This window comes from Hippoglossus hippoglossus, chromosome 17 (genome assembly GCF_009819705.1).
Source record: "Hippoglossus hippoglossus isolate fHipHip1 chromosome 17, fHipHip1.pri, whole genome shotgun sequence".
NCBI lineage: Eukaryota > Metazoa > Chordata > Actinopteri > Pleuronectiformes > Pleuronectidae > Hippoglossus > Hippoglossus hippoglossus.
The window spans coordinates 8,004,136-8,018,270 of record NC_047167.1 but is presented as its reverse complement, the minus strand read 5'-3'; the positions used below and the strand labels follow the sequence as shown (position 1 = coordinate 8,018,270).

Below are 14,135 nucleotides of genomic sequence, written 5' to 3'. Positions count from 1 at the left end.
GGTCAGTGAATTGGTGGATTAATGTCATTAATGGTCAAGTGTCTGAGGAGAAATACTATGTATCGAGCAGTCCTGCTGCAATCATAGTCCATGGTCAGCAGCCAGCAAGATCATGATCCACCATCAAGATCGGATGCCACTATAGTCCACAGTTATTGTCCACTGCCGCCATTAGGATCCATCATCAGCTGCCACCTCGGTCGTGGTCCGCTACCAGTATCTGATGCCAACACGATAAAGGATCTGCCTTTGTTATCACGATCAGCCAGCACGATGCAGAATCCGCCATACTGGATCCACCATTACGACCTCTGATACGTGATCCACAGATCCTAATCCATGATGTGGCCACAGCCGCGGCCCTGGGTCTGCGGACAATAAGGCAAAGGGACTCCGGGGAAGAAGTCAAGTCAGTAACATGTATTGATGGGATATGAATTACTTTGATGTGATAAAGATTGAGAAGAGGAAGGAGAAGCTGGAAAGAGAAGCTCCGTGTGTCATGTGTCCCCCGACCTTCTAAACCTATAGCAGCCTAACTAAGAGCAGGTCTAGGACAAGCCTGGACCGGCTCTAACTATAAGCTTTATCAAAAAGGAAGGTTTTAAGCCTACTCTTAAACGTACAGATGGTGTCTGCCTCCCGAACTGAAAGTGGGAGATGATTCCACAGGAGAGGAGCTTGATAGCTGAAAGCTCTGGCTCCTACTCTACTTTTAGAGACTTTAGGGACGACAAGTAAGCCTGAATTCTGGGAGCGCAGTGCTCTAGTGGGTTGATAAGGTACTAACAGCTCTTTAAGATATAATGGTGCCATATTGTTAAGGGCCTTGAAGGTGAGGAGGAGAATTTTAAATTCTATTCTAGATTTAACCGGAAGCCAGTGTAGCGAAGCTAATACTGGAGAAATGTGCTCTCTTTTCTTGGTTCTTGTCAGGACACGTGCTGCGGCATTTTGGACAAGCTGCAGAGTCTTTAACGATTTACTGCTGGAGCCTGATAATAAGGAATTACAATAATCCAGTCTGGATGTAACAAAGGCGTGGATTAGTTTTTCTGCATCCTTTTGAGAAAGGACATGTCTGATTTTGGAGATATTACGCAAGTGAAAAAAGGCTGTCCTAGAAATTTGTTTTAAGTGAGAATTAAAGGATAAATCAGGATCGAAGATCACTCCCAAGTTCCTGACTGTTTCATTGGAAGCAAGGGCAATGTTGTCTAGCGCAGCTATATCGTTAGATAATGTATCTCTAAGGTGTTTAGGGCCAAGTATTAGAACCTCTGTTTTATCTGAGTTTAATAAGAGAAAATTGCGGGTCATCCAGGTTTTTATGTCCTTGAGACATGCTTGGAGTTTAGTTATTTGATTACTTTGTTCAGGTTTTATTGACAAGTATAACTGGGTGTCATCCGCATAGCAGTGGAAATTTACCGAGTGTGTCCTGATAATGTTTCCAAGTGGAAGCATATATAATGAGAATAAAATTGGGCCGAGCACAGAGCCTTGTGGAACACCATGGTTAACTTTGGTGCGCACAGATGACTCATCATTAATTTGCACGAATTGGGAGCGGTCTGAAAAATAGGATTTAAACCATTTTAGGGCGGTTCCTTTAATGCTAATTAACTGTTCTAGTCTCTGTAATAAAATATTATGGTCAATTGTGTCAAATGCTGCACTAAGATCTAACAGAACGAGGACAGACACAAACCCCTGATCTGAAGCTATTAGAAGATCATTAGTGACTTTTGCCAAGGCTGTCTCTGTGCTGTGATTGGCTCTAAACCCTGACTGAAAGTCTTCATATATATTATTTTCCTGGAGAAACTCACACAGCTGATTGGCTACAACTTTTTCTAGGATTTTAGACAGGAAGGGGAGATTAGATATCGGACGATAATTGGCTAAAACCTCTGGGTCTAAGGTGGGTTTTTTGAGGAGGGGTTTGATTACAGCTATTTTAAAAGACTGTGGTACATATCCTGATGATAATGACAGATGTATTGTGTTCAGTAATGAACTGTCAATTAGGGGCAGAATTTCTTTAAGTAATTTTGTAGGAATGGGGTCTGAGATACAAGTTGTTGGTTTAGAAGATGAGATTATTTTGGTCAGCTGATCGAGGCTGATCAGAGAGAAGCTGTCTAAATAATTGGTAAGATTCTTGGCCGTTTCTGAGTTTTCTATTCTTGATGGGGTATTAGTGCCAATTGAGGGCAGGAGATGGTTGATTTGATTTCTAATGGTTAGAATTTTATCATTAAAGAAATTCATAAAGATATTGCTATTTAGGGATCGAGGAATACTGGGTTCGGTGGAGGTGTGACTCTCAGTCAGCCTGGCTACAGTGCTGAAGAGAAACCTGGGGTTGTTTTTATTCTCTTCTATTAGTTTTGAATAGTAGGCGGCTCTTGCTTTGTGGAGGGCCTTCTTATATGCTTTAACACTATTCTTCCAGTCTAGGAGATTTTCAACACGGTTGCTGGAGCGCCACTTCCTTTCTAGTTTTCTTGATACTTGTTTTAACTCATGTGTCTTGGAATTATACCACGGAGCTAATTTACTATGTTTTATATGTTTCTTTTTTAGAGGCGCTATTGAGTCTAATGTTAATCGTAATGACCTTACAGAGCTATCGACGAGATGGTCAATCTCAGTGGAGCTAGGGTTTTTAATGAATTTGTTGTTTATATCGACGGATAGTACGGGTTTAAATGTAATCGGAATTATTTCCTTAAATTTAGCTACAGCACTATCAGGTAAACATCTTGAAAATGAGTTCATTATTAGTGGCATATATTCTGATAGTGAAAAATCGAAGGTTATTAAATTATGGTCTGATAGAATTGGATTGCGCGGAAGTACCTTTAGATTTTCAATTTTGACACCGTATGATAATATAAGGTCAAGTGTGTGGTTACAACAATGAGTAGGTTGGTGTACACACTGACTGAAACCAATTGAGTCTAATTGCGAAATAAATGCTACGCTAAGGCTATCTTTATTATTGTCAACATGAATATTAAAGTCACCAACAATAATAATTTTATCGGTCTTTAGGACTAGGTTTGATAAAAACTCAGGGAATTCTGTTAAAAATTCAGTATAAGCCCCAGGGGCACGGTAAACTACAGCAAATATGATTGGCTGTTGGTGTTTCTTGGATTGGCGTGGAAGACTAAGAACAAGACATTCAAATGAGTTGTAGCTTAGTTTAGGTTTAGGATTAATTAATAGACTGGAGTTAAAAATAGCAGCGACTCCACCTCCTCGACCAAATTCTCTGGGAACGTGTGTATTTACATGACTTGGGGGAGTAGATTCATTTAGACTGACATATTCATCAGGATGCAGCCAGGTCTCAGTGAGGGACAATAAATCTATTTTATGATCTGAGACTAGTTCATTAACTAAAATAGCCTTTGATGACAATGATCTTATGTTTAACAGACCACATTTAAAAGTCTTTATTTCCTGAGTTGTTGCAGAGGTTGTGTTAATTTGTATTAGATTTTTGTGTGGAATTCTCCCTCTGTTATTGTTTGATTTAAATAATTTAATGGGACGGTGGACAGACACACTCTCTATGGGTTTGTGGTTGTGTGACTGATCCAGAGGGAGCGCAGAGACGTGTTTAGCACTGCAGCTCTGCGTCCTGGTCCCAACTCTGGGTTGTCATTTAATAGACTGGGTAATATTCCTAGATAAGAGAGATGCTCCATCCCAAGTGGGATGAACGCCGTCTCTCCTAACAAGACCAGGTTTCCTCCAAAAAGTTTGCCAATTATCTACAAAGCCCACACCATTTACAGGACACCACCTCGACAGCCAGCGGTTAAAAGACAACATGCGGCTAAACATGTCATCACCTGTTGTGTTAGGGAGAGGGCCAGAGAAAATTACTGTGTCCGACATCGTTTTTGCGAAAGCACACACCGACTCCACATTAACTTTAGTGACCTCCGACATACGAAGCCGGGAGTCGTTGCTGCCGACGTGAATTACGATCTTACTGTATTTACGTTTAGTTTTAGCCAGCAGCTTCAGTTTGGATTCGATGTCGCCGGCTCTGGCCCCTGGAATACAATTGACTATGGTCGCTGGTGTCGCTAACCTCACGTTTCTCAGAACCGAATCACCAATGACCAGAGTTTGCTTCTCAACGGGTGCGTCGCTGAGTGGAGAAAATCTATTTGAAATGTGAGCTGGTGGGTCTTTAATCGTGGGCTTTTTAAGGGTAGCACTTAAAAAGCATCTTGATTTAGTGTGTTAGCTTAAACACATACAACAGCTGAGGCTGGAATGGTGTTTGGTCATAAACCTAAGTAATGTATTAATACAAACTTTGATCTAATGGCGGCGCTAGAGGAAAAGTTGTAGGATCTCAGGGACACTTCAACAGCAATTCATTCAATAGTTGTCAAGATATTCCACTTAAAACCAGAAATATCAGACTCATACTGGCACTAAAGGTAAAATCCAGGGATCAAAGAATCTCACAACGCTTCACACTTCACACAATTCACTCTGAACCATTTGCAAATGTTTTCAAAAGTAAGGTATTCAAAATGTATTTTTGGGCTATTGTATTTTTTTGCCCTCAGTGTTTGTTTCACTTCATTCCAGTACTATATGCATGTCAACGTGTGCAAACTTGTAACAGTTGAGCCAGGTAATCCCTCACAGTCCATGTAATGTCTGCTTTTTGGTGCAAATCAGTGCGTAATGCATCACAGTGTAGACTTGTCCAATTGCTGCAGACAGAAGTGCATCACTTAGTCAGAACAATAACGTAAGTGCGACGAGAATGCCAGACGTCATGTTCACTGGGAGGGAGGTACAGCAACTTTTATTGTCACCCCCTGCTCACCTTCTCCCTCTGTGTTTCACAAGTGCAGGCGACTGTTGAGGCGGACCGGTGCAGGACAAGCAGGAAAGAGCTACGAGAGAGAGAGAGGGACAAAGAGGGAGAGAGAGAGAGCGTCTAGCAGAGCATCCCTCAGGATGAAGAAAAGCAGGAGTTCACAGGGGGTTACACTGGCTGATGTAAGTATTGATTTTACCAATCCCTTCATGCATAAATTACACATTCACTCATGGTTTCTTTGTAGCTGAAATGAAAGTGGAGAGCCTCATTCTGCAGTTCATATGCTTCCTCTAAATCTCGTTTTCATTATGTTGTCATTCTGATTCTCCCCCAAAGAAAGACACAATGGGAAAACACTGAGGCAGCAAGGTGCTGTCTTTGCTGTGTTGGGTGACTCATAAACAGATCACTGCACCGTACACAACAGAGCGCTCGCTGGCAGGACACGCTGCAGAGAGGGAGATGACGTGTGTGTTGGAGTAGAGGCAGGGGTGAGGGACAGCGTGTTCTGTGTTTGCGTGAGAGAGGTGGGATGATGGAGACAGAGAGTTGAAGGATGGTGCAGGGTTCAGAAGAAAGAGGAAGAGCAGGATGAGGAGGAAGAAGAGGATGAGGAGGAAGAAGAGGATGAGGAGGAGCGGTGTTAAAAGGCAGCTCACACCAGGAGACATACAGGTCATAGACTGAGTGGAAACGTGGAGGATGAGACAGAGATCTGACAGAGAGGCCCATCTGTTCTTCCTCCAAGCCACCGGGTGTTTATGACTGTGCAGGCAGGCCACATCATTTACTGTGACTCTGTCCAACTGGAGATCAGAGGCCAAGATCATGATAGTTATCCAAGAAGTTTTCCTGCTGTCATGAATCTGATTCACTCTAAAAAAATATAACATTAAATTCAGAATGTAATCTAGTGTAATTGTCAGAGACCAAGGTTGATTTTTGGAAAATTACATTATATTGGAAAAAATATGAAATAATCATTGCTGATGTTTAAGGCTTGCTACTTTACAGTTAAACCATAATATTAACTATGAAAGGAAAATGAAAACACAAATAAAAGCAAATAGAAAATAAATATTGTTTTGATTAAACAATTAATTAAACAATTTTCTGCTTATTTTATTCTGTAAAATAGACATTTTCATAGTGGTGCATATAGGCAAACATAAATGCAAGTATCAATATGTCGATGAAAGGCTGATATCAATTTCAATATTTTTATCGGCCAAACGATAAATCGTCCGGCTCTATTCATGAGTGAATTACAGTGAATTGTGATTGTGGTCATAGGAAATGCAGTTTGTATCTTATGAAAATCTCCTTATAATGGCACCTGAGGCATTAGTGATTGTGCAGGCTTCTTAAATTTTGTTTTTGTTTGTATTTAAGTGAACTGTTACTGACAGTATTACTGCTTTTATCAGCTTCGATGGCTGCATTTCACAGAAAAATAAACGTGTTTCGGTTCACACATCTGAGTGCTCCTCTCCCACCATTCATTCAGATTCTTCAGCACCTTTAATTAAGACTCTTTTCTCTTCTCGTGGCTCATAGATTTTAAATAATTCAGGCCCCACATCATGTCATGCTGTTAGAGCATCCCTTCTAAAGCCCTCTCATTTATATCACCTTCTTTAAAAATACTTTTTGGAGCTTTTCCAGAGAACATGGGAGCTGTTTAAGATCTGCAGCCAGGAAAGGCCTTTTCATCTTCCTGAAGAAGACACCCACTCCGCCTCTGCTTGACACTGGAGCTACTCTACCTCCGTTTGAGACTGATTGTTCTACCTCTCATCGCACTTCCTGTCCTTTTATAACCATGCTCCAGCACATGTGATGGATCCCAGGTTTCTAAATTTACTGATGTTTTCAAAGAACAACATCCTATTCCTGAGTTATACACGGGCAAAGTAACTCAACACTATTTCCTCTGGAATAGAAGATCAATGAAGGACTAGAATTACATGTCAGAGATGCAATCAATACACAGACCACAATGATAATGATGATTAGTTTGGCAGTGCCACAGCAATATGTCAGCTGTGACATATTGATGAGAGTCGTGAGTCACTGGAACAGGGTTGTGTTGTAGCCAGATTTGATGTTCAGCCATTTCTTCGTGACGCAGTTGATGCGTCTCTTAAACGACAGGCACAGTAAATCACATAAATTGTATTTCTTAGAAAGAGCAGGAGAGTCAGCAGAGCTGCGTTTACCGACTTTAAAAAATGGTAAGGCCTGTCTCTGGTTTATCTACGTCCCCGTCTCTCATTCAGACACTTTCCAAGTTTTCTTCTTTTGGCAGTTTACTCTCTCATTCATGTTTCCTCTCTGCTTTTTATCTGGCTCATCTCTGCCTTTTGTGTCTGGCGCTGTCACTCGGACGAGGAGGTGCAATGTTGCTTATAGTCTTCAACATCTGCCTTTGTCTAATCCTCCTTAGCTCTTTAGCTCTCTGTCTCATCATGTGACACCACTCTGTCTGCCACACGCTCATTTTAATTATATCATTTTTGATATAATTAAAATCTCTCTTAGAACGTGAAACGCTGTCATTTTTTTATTTCAGACAGGAACTCCATGACTATGACAAAGAGCCAAGTGGGACTTGAATCATTGGACTTTTCTTAACTTTAATGGGAACCTGTTCAGGGTTTACCTGACCACTCGCCCAATGTCAGCTAGGATTGGCTCCAGCCCTCCATGTGACCTTTAAAGGGGACATAGCATGCCCATTTTACCACAAGTTGATATGGTTCCTTGGGGTCTTAATGAAATGTCTGTAACATACTTTGGTCAAAATACCACAAGGATCATTTAAAACAGCACCCTTTTTACCCTGTATAAAACAGCCCTCCACAGAGTGACCTGTTTTGAGTGCCTGTTCCTTTAAATGCTAATGAGCCAGCTCCCCCCTCCCCCCTCTCCCCCCATGATTTTAAACGATATAAATTACATATTTTATATGATATAAATTATCAAATATGCATCCCATACTTTGTATTCCCCTTGTTGTCCTGGAGTTTTAATTTTCCCAATCACATAATTAAATGTCCCCCTCTGCCCATCCACTACAAGCACACAAGCAGACAGACAGAGAGAGAAAGAGGGGTGGGGGGGGGGGCTATGAAGACCATCATTTACCCCCGAACCCCGACATTCAACGGGTACAACAACAAGCGGAGAAAGCAGAATCGCGGGCTGACCTTATATATACAGTCTATGGGGCTGACCAGCGGAGAAATGCTCGTCCCGTGTGAACAGCCAGGCGGCTGCGTGCTGGAGAACGCCGCTGCGCTGCCTCGCAGCGGCGCTTCCGCGTCCGGTGTACCCCTGGTCAGCCCCATAGACTGTATATATAAGGTCAGCCCGCGATTCTGCTTTCTCCGCTTGTTGTTGTACCTGTTGAATGTCGGGGTTCGGGGGTTACAGTAGCGCTGAACACTGCGGAAGTCCTCCACACTGCTGGCTGTGTGGCGCTGACACAAATTCCAGCTCACGCACGGGAGAGCGAGCGGTCGCTCCCGAGCAGCTGCTGCAGCCTCCCAGTCCCAACGATCCAGACAAATGCCACATGTGAGTGAATCGCGGGCTGACCAGCGGAGAAATGCTCGCCCCGTGTGAACAGCCCGGCTGCGTGCTTGGGAACGGCGCTGCACTGCCTCGCAGCCTCGCTGCCTCCGGTGTAAACCCGGAAGTAACGAGTGTGGGGGGACGGGGGAGTGGGCCAAGACCATGTAGGGAGACTTCCAGTTCCTTGTTACGACACAATACCCAGGAAGCGCAATCGAGTTGCTCAAGCATGACGTTTCTGACTTAGAGGAACTATAACAAAACGCGCGAGTGTTTTTTCCCCAGAGTTTTTGGGTTGGTAGACATGCCAGATACCCACATTAACCTGTAGAAGCACTAACAAAGTGGAATTTGCATGCTATGTCCCCTTTAAATGATAAGTGGCATAGATCATGGATGGACTTAAATGGGAGCTGATGACAGCATTGCCTTTTTTAAGATATAACTCACAGTTTAAGTATTTTTTAGATGCTTCCCCTTGACAAGATGCATGAACACTTGTAACAGGTAAAAGCTACGACGAGTCACAATTTTTTTTTTAAACATTCCATTAAGTCAATGCACAGAAAATGAATCTACAACAATTCTGATAATTATTTGAAAATTCAATATCTACTTGCTGCTAAATGCCTTTAAATGGATTCTTCCACTGGAGATGGAGTTAGTATTTGATCGTGTGCAACCTCGACCTTCTCACATTGTGGTGAGCGTCACTCTTTCTCCTACTCACTCTCGCACTCACTGTCAGCCTCCTTCTTTTCACACTCGTCTTCTCCGTCGAGTTTCTTGTTTTCGACAGCTGCGATCGAAGAGATTCCTCAATTTCCCATCGTGCCTCTATAAACCTGCCCTGCTCGTCTGAAACCTTTCGGTGTGTTTCATTTACACTTGTGTGCAGTGAACATAAAGTGGAGGGTGATGTATGCAGAATGAGTTCTGGCAGACCGCCTCTGTCTCCTCAGTGCCCTGTCTTGTTTACAACCAGTCATCCCAGTGAAGCAGCCAGGGCTCTTGACTGGAAGCTTCACACTCAGCCAGACTCACATTAAACACACGATTCATATTCTGCTCGGCTTCATAAAAATGTGAGCTGGCAGATCAGGAGTCGAGGGGCCTGAAATGAGTTTTGATCAAATATTAAATTTTTCTCAGTTTGATAAAGAGCATGAAAACGTCATGGGATGTCTGCAGGACAGGCAAACATTTGTACTTCTCTTTGACAGCCTCTCAAAAAGGCATCTTAATGTCTGCCAAAGCTGTCTGGTTTATTTAATTAAATTTTTTTCTACAATATTGTATAAAATGTTAATTTTTCTCCTTTAATTTCCATCTGTTTATTCATGGAGGCAGACGTGTAGCGAGTACTAGGCCTGGGCGGCACAGTCTTGCCCTCAGCCAACTTTGTTTAAAATACATTTTGTTACCAAAAAAATCTTTAAGAAAAGAGAGGAATAAAAAAAGAAAGCCCTCCTGTTTTAGTGGCCCATTAAAACATCCATAAAGTTTTTAATGTCTTGGCTATGCCTTAGTGCAGGGTAAAAATAATTAATCAACAGTGCCTTACATTTTTTAAGGCGCTGTGCAGCTGGTTCTGCCGAGCTGGAAAGGGTTTAATGTCTATACTGTTGTGTACAGCCTTTTTAGACTGAGTTTTGCTGTGTAGTCCAGGTATCGCTGTTTAACGCCTTTTGTAATGCAGGTTGTTGCAAAGTAAAATTATGGCTCTTTTTTAAGTTTGTCTCTGTTGCCCTACATCTACTTTTTATTGTTAGTCTCTTTTTGTGGAGGCCCATCCAAAATATAATTTCTGCCTACACCACTACATGGAAGCCTGTGATGAACCGGTGTAACCCAATTATTCTTTGTCTCTTTTCTTTTTACCCTCAGGAAAATAGGGATCCTCCCGGGGGACCATTTGCCACAGCCAACACCCTCAGCGTAGACGTGTGCAGAGTCCACAGGCGGTTCTCCGGCACCCTGCTGCTGCCTCCGTTGTCATGGCGACAAGCAGAACGGGAGAGGGACAGGGGCAGGTCGCTCACACCCGAGGATGACCCAGTGACCCGGACCAGACCCACAAGTCTGCCCATCTCCACCCTGCCACGCATCGACATCACAGAGGCTGACCCCGACAGGTGAGGTGACGAGAAAGGAGGATCATCACAGTTGTTTTTGTAGTCATGTAGGTTTGATGTCTCGTGATATTTTTACCTCCATCAAGAAGGTTATGTTATCACTTTTATCTTGAGATGTTATTACGAGAAGTGTAAACATGTATTTGGTTTCATAATGCAACAGTGGCAGGACAGATTAGAATACTGTGGGCCACCATAATGGGACACATGACTTTGACATGGCGAGATAGGGCGTTAGGTTTGGCGGAGGTATATGCTCGCAGGGCGTCTAGTTTATTTTATGTAGTCTTCCGCTTTTGATCTTGCTTTTTGAGAACTATATTTCATTTGTACTTTGTTTTAGTTTTGTGCTTTAGTGCTGAGTAGAGTTTTCACAACAACCTTAGTGCTGGTGGGAGGCTGCTGTTTTCTCACGTCCAGTTTTGATATTTGATGTGCAAATTAGTAAAGTTCGCAGGGACATTTAGTTATTATTTTTCAACCCTTTATTTTCTCCTAATGTGGTATCAATTCTCACAGTAATGAACTCCTGTGTCCTGGAGAAGGCATCAAAAGGAATGAGATGAGAGCAGTTTGCTGTTATTGTTGTGTCTTCCTTTGAGGTACCGTGTGACACAGTAGGCTGCTGTTGGGTTATGTATCAGATGACTCTCCTCTGTGATGGCTGCCCCTTTACATTATTGGATGACAATTTGCTTCATGAATCCTGTTTCTTTGAACCACGATGACTCACTCCACTAAAGCACACATGATTATGGGCTCTTCAGAGACATATTGTCCACTGACTCTCTTATCTGTGGCTTTTATCTCTATGTCACTCATCCCCTGCTCTTTTGCTATTTAAAAGCCTGGGTTGCATTGATTTAGATACAAGTTCCCCAGCTGGAAAACTTCAGCTCTGTTTATTACACAATCATAAGTTTTGGTGTCTTATATGCCATATGTCGCTGATCAGCCAATCAGCTTGTTGATTTGGATTTGCATTGTATATATTGCAGTGAGAACATTTCTAACATAAACTAATTCAAAGTATCGGAGTATCATATATGGTTTTATGGCTCTGTACTGTAGACAGCCAGTGGCCGGAGGTATTATGTTTCCTGGTTATCGGCCTGCATGTCCAGGAATTTCTTCAAATCTGGTGAAAACATTCAGTTCAGCACTGAAGGAAAACGGTCTCTGTGAACTCAGAAAGCACATTTGTGTCCTTGTGAAAGCAACATCTCACAAACACCCTCAAAAATGTTTCTCCAAATTTTGCTACAAACATTCAACTGGAGTTGTAGATTATGATCTGGTGGTCAAAGGTTAAAATCAAGGTCACAGTGGCCTCACAAACAGGTTTTTGTCCTTTCGACCGTGATATCTCAAGTCCACCTTTTGGGAATTTCTTCAAATTTTCCCCAGTTGTCACTGGGACTTAAAAATTTGATTTCAAGGGTCAAAGGTCACAGTTTCCTCGTATTAGTCATAAATGTAGACTGAATTTGTTAAATCATACAAAGCCTTATTTAGCAATATGTTATTTCCAAGTTGCCAAAAATGGCGCCATGCCATGTGTTTGAGTCCAGAAAGTGTGTTTTGTCAGAGATTCATCCGCATTTCAAAACACTGGAAACACACTTTGACAATAAGGAGTCTGAAGGCAGGAATTGGCCACAGCTTCCAGCATTTTATTGAGTTCCGTCCAGTTGAGATTACTTACAGAGCCCAAACGGGAGGCTCTGGTTCTTCTCATCCAGTCACACAGTCTGTTTGGCTTTCAGGCTGTTGCGATAACGTAAATGTAAATGAACTCTACTGATGTGGACGTACGGTATATAAACACTGACAAAGTGTTAAATGAACTCTGAATTTTGATAATAATAGTACACAAGTTTCTGCCAGAGCTCAAACGCTATTTCAGGTCAAGGACAGCAGTCTGACAAAGAAATAAAGTTCTGTCTGTCCAAAATAGAAAGAAATGAATAACACTGAAATCTGAAATCTGCTTTTCTACCCGTAAACTGGATGTTTTTGGCCACATGAATTTGGTGTGTATTATCACTGGATAACACCTAATGACTTTCTTCCCCACACCTCTACCCTATGAACCAGTTCCCCCTCCTCTGACCAGCTCACTCTTACTCTCCTCACTTTTAAGCAGGGTTGACCTTTATGTGAACTTTACTCTCCTGTGTCCCTGGTCATATTATTTTAAAATGATTACAATAATTATTTAAAAAATGTACCTCCGCAAAGATATGCTTTAGTCTGCATTGTATGTTTGTTATCAGGATTATGAAAAAACAACTCAACCAAATTCCATGGGGTTTGGTGGACAGGATCATCGGGAGGACCCAGAGTATTTTTTTTTCTCTGTCTTAAACATTGGGAGATACATAACATTTTTGTTTTACCCATTGAATGGCTCCTGGATCTTAATGAAAATAATTGGGTATGTTTAAGAGACTGATATTTATGAGTGTGTGAAATGTGGTGCAGATCAAAATAAATATAGTGAATTTAAATGTGGTTTCATTGGCAGAGGTATGCGCCATTCGAGAAGAGACATTCTAGTTTACTATGTGCTCTGTTTTATATCTCCCCTACGTCATTTGCACATCAGTGAGACTTTTTAGGTTGATGAATAAATGAGCCGCTGGATTTTCTCCTGTAATACCCTCCTCGTCACCGTAAACTCTGGTACATATGCTTTTATATGGCGTCATAGGTGGCCGAGCGAAGGGCGGGAAGGGATGACGAACGCCCCGACTAATCTGCAGTGGTTTAACATAGAGGGAAGAGGGACAGGCGGTCAGATAAACAGGGTGACTGCGAGTCTGTTCTCCAGCCCAGATCTGCCTGTTAGAACCTGCCAAGCCTGCATCGCTCCAGCACGTGTGTTCTCTTACTGGGCAGAAAGGTCTGTCAGTGTGTGAGTGAGTGAGTGAGTGAGCGAGCAGCCAGCATCAGGGTATTTTCTTGCTCAATGCGAAGGAAGGAAGTGGACGGCAGAGAAGAATGTTTCGGAGGTCCCCCCGGTGCAGAGCTGGGCACTTTGACTTCAGCGAGGAAGTCGTCAGTAGACAATGCCTCTCGGCTCCCAGGTGACTTTTTAGTGATCTTCTTTGTAATTTTAAACACACACTGTTGTGCAACTCTTTTAACCAGAGACTCTCTTTGGTGTTTTCTTTCTTCCTCAAAAATGACCATGTTATGTCACTACAGTTTAGATTATAGTGCATTTCCAAAAGATTTTTAATTTGCATCCTTCCCCTTCTGTGAGTCAAAATCTACAGCGATGATGTGCCATTAACATACCACAGCTTTCTGCCTGTGTCAGATCAAGGGATTAGATTATTGCTGTAGGTAAAGCATGTTGTCATAGTTGTGTGAAGTTGAGATTTGAATTACGCGAAGCGCAGCGCTGATGACGTCTTCACATGTGCGTAGACCGAGTTTGCACATTTCCCACTAATCTGAGTTTCTGTGGCAGAGGTGTGGGACGGAGAGTGTCTCAGTGGGAGGTGGGGTGTGTGCCTAGTTAATCCCACATGCAGCAGAAATTACCGAGG

At 42.4% G+C, this 14,135-nt stretch overlaps 1 protein-coding gene across 3 annotated transcripts in view; it reads left to right on the top strand.

The window, feature by feature from the left end:
- The window catches only part of LOC117778038 (cAMP-specific 3',5'-cyclic phosphodiesterase 4B-like), a 51,423-nt gene that overhangs the window by 8,608 nt on the left and 28,680 nt on the right, over positions 1-14,135 (top strand). For 2 of the 3 annotated variants that reach the window (XM_034613242.1, XM_034613240.1), the window contains exons 2-3: positions 4,899-5,046; positions 10,331-10,578. In XM_034613242.1, coding sequence (XP_034469133.1) covers positions 5,005-5,046; positions 10,331-10,578 — 290 coding nt within the window. In that variant the 5' untranslated portion in view covers positions 4,899-5,004. Of the gene's footprint in view, positions 1-4,893; positions 5,047-10,330; positions 10,579-14,135 lie in introns of all 3 variants that reach the window. The other variant, XM_034613241.1, reaches the window with a different exon arrangement.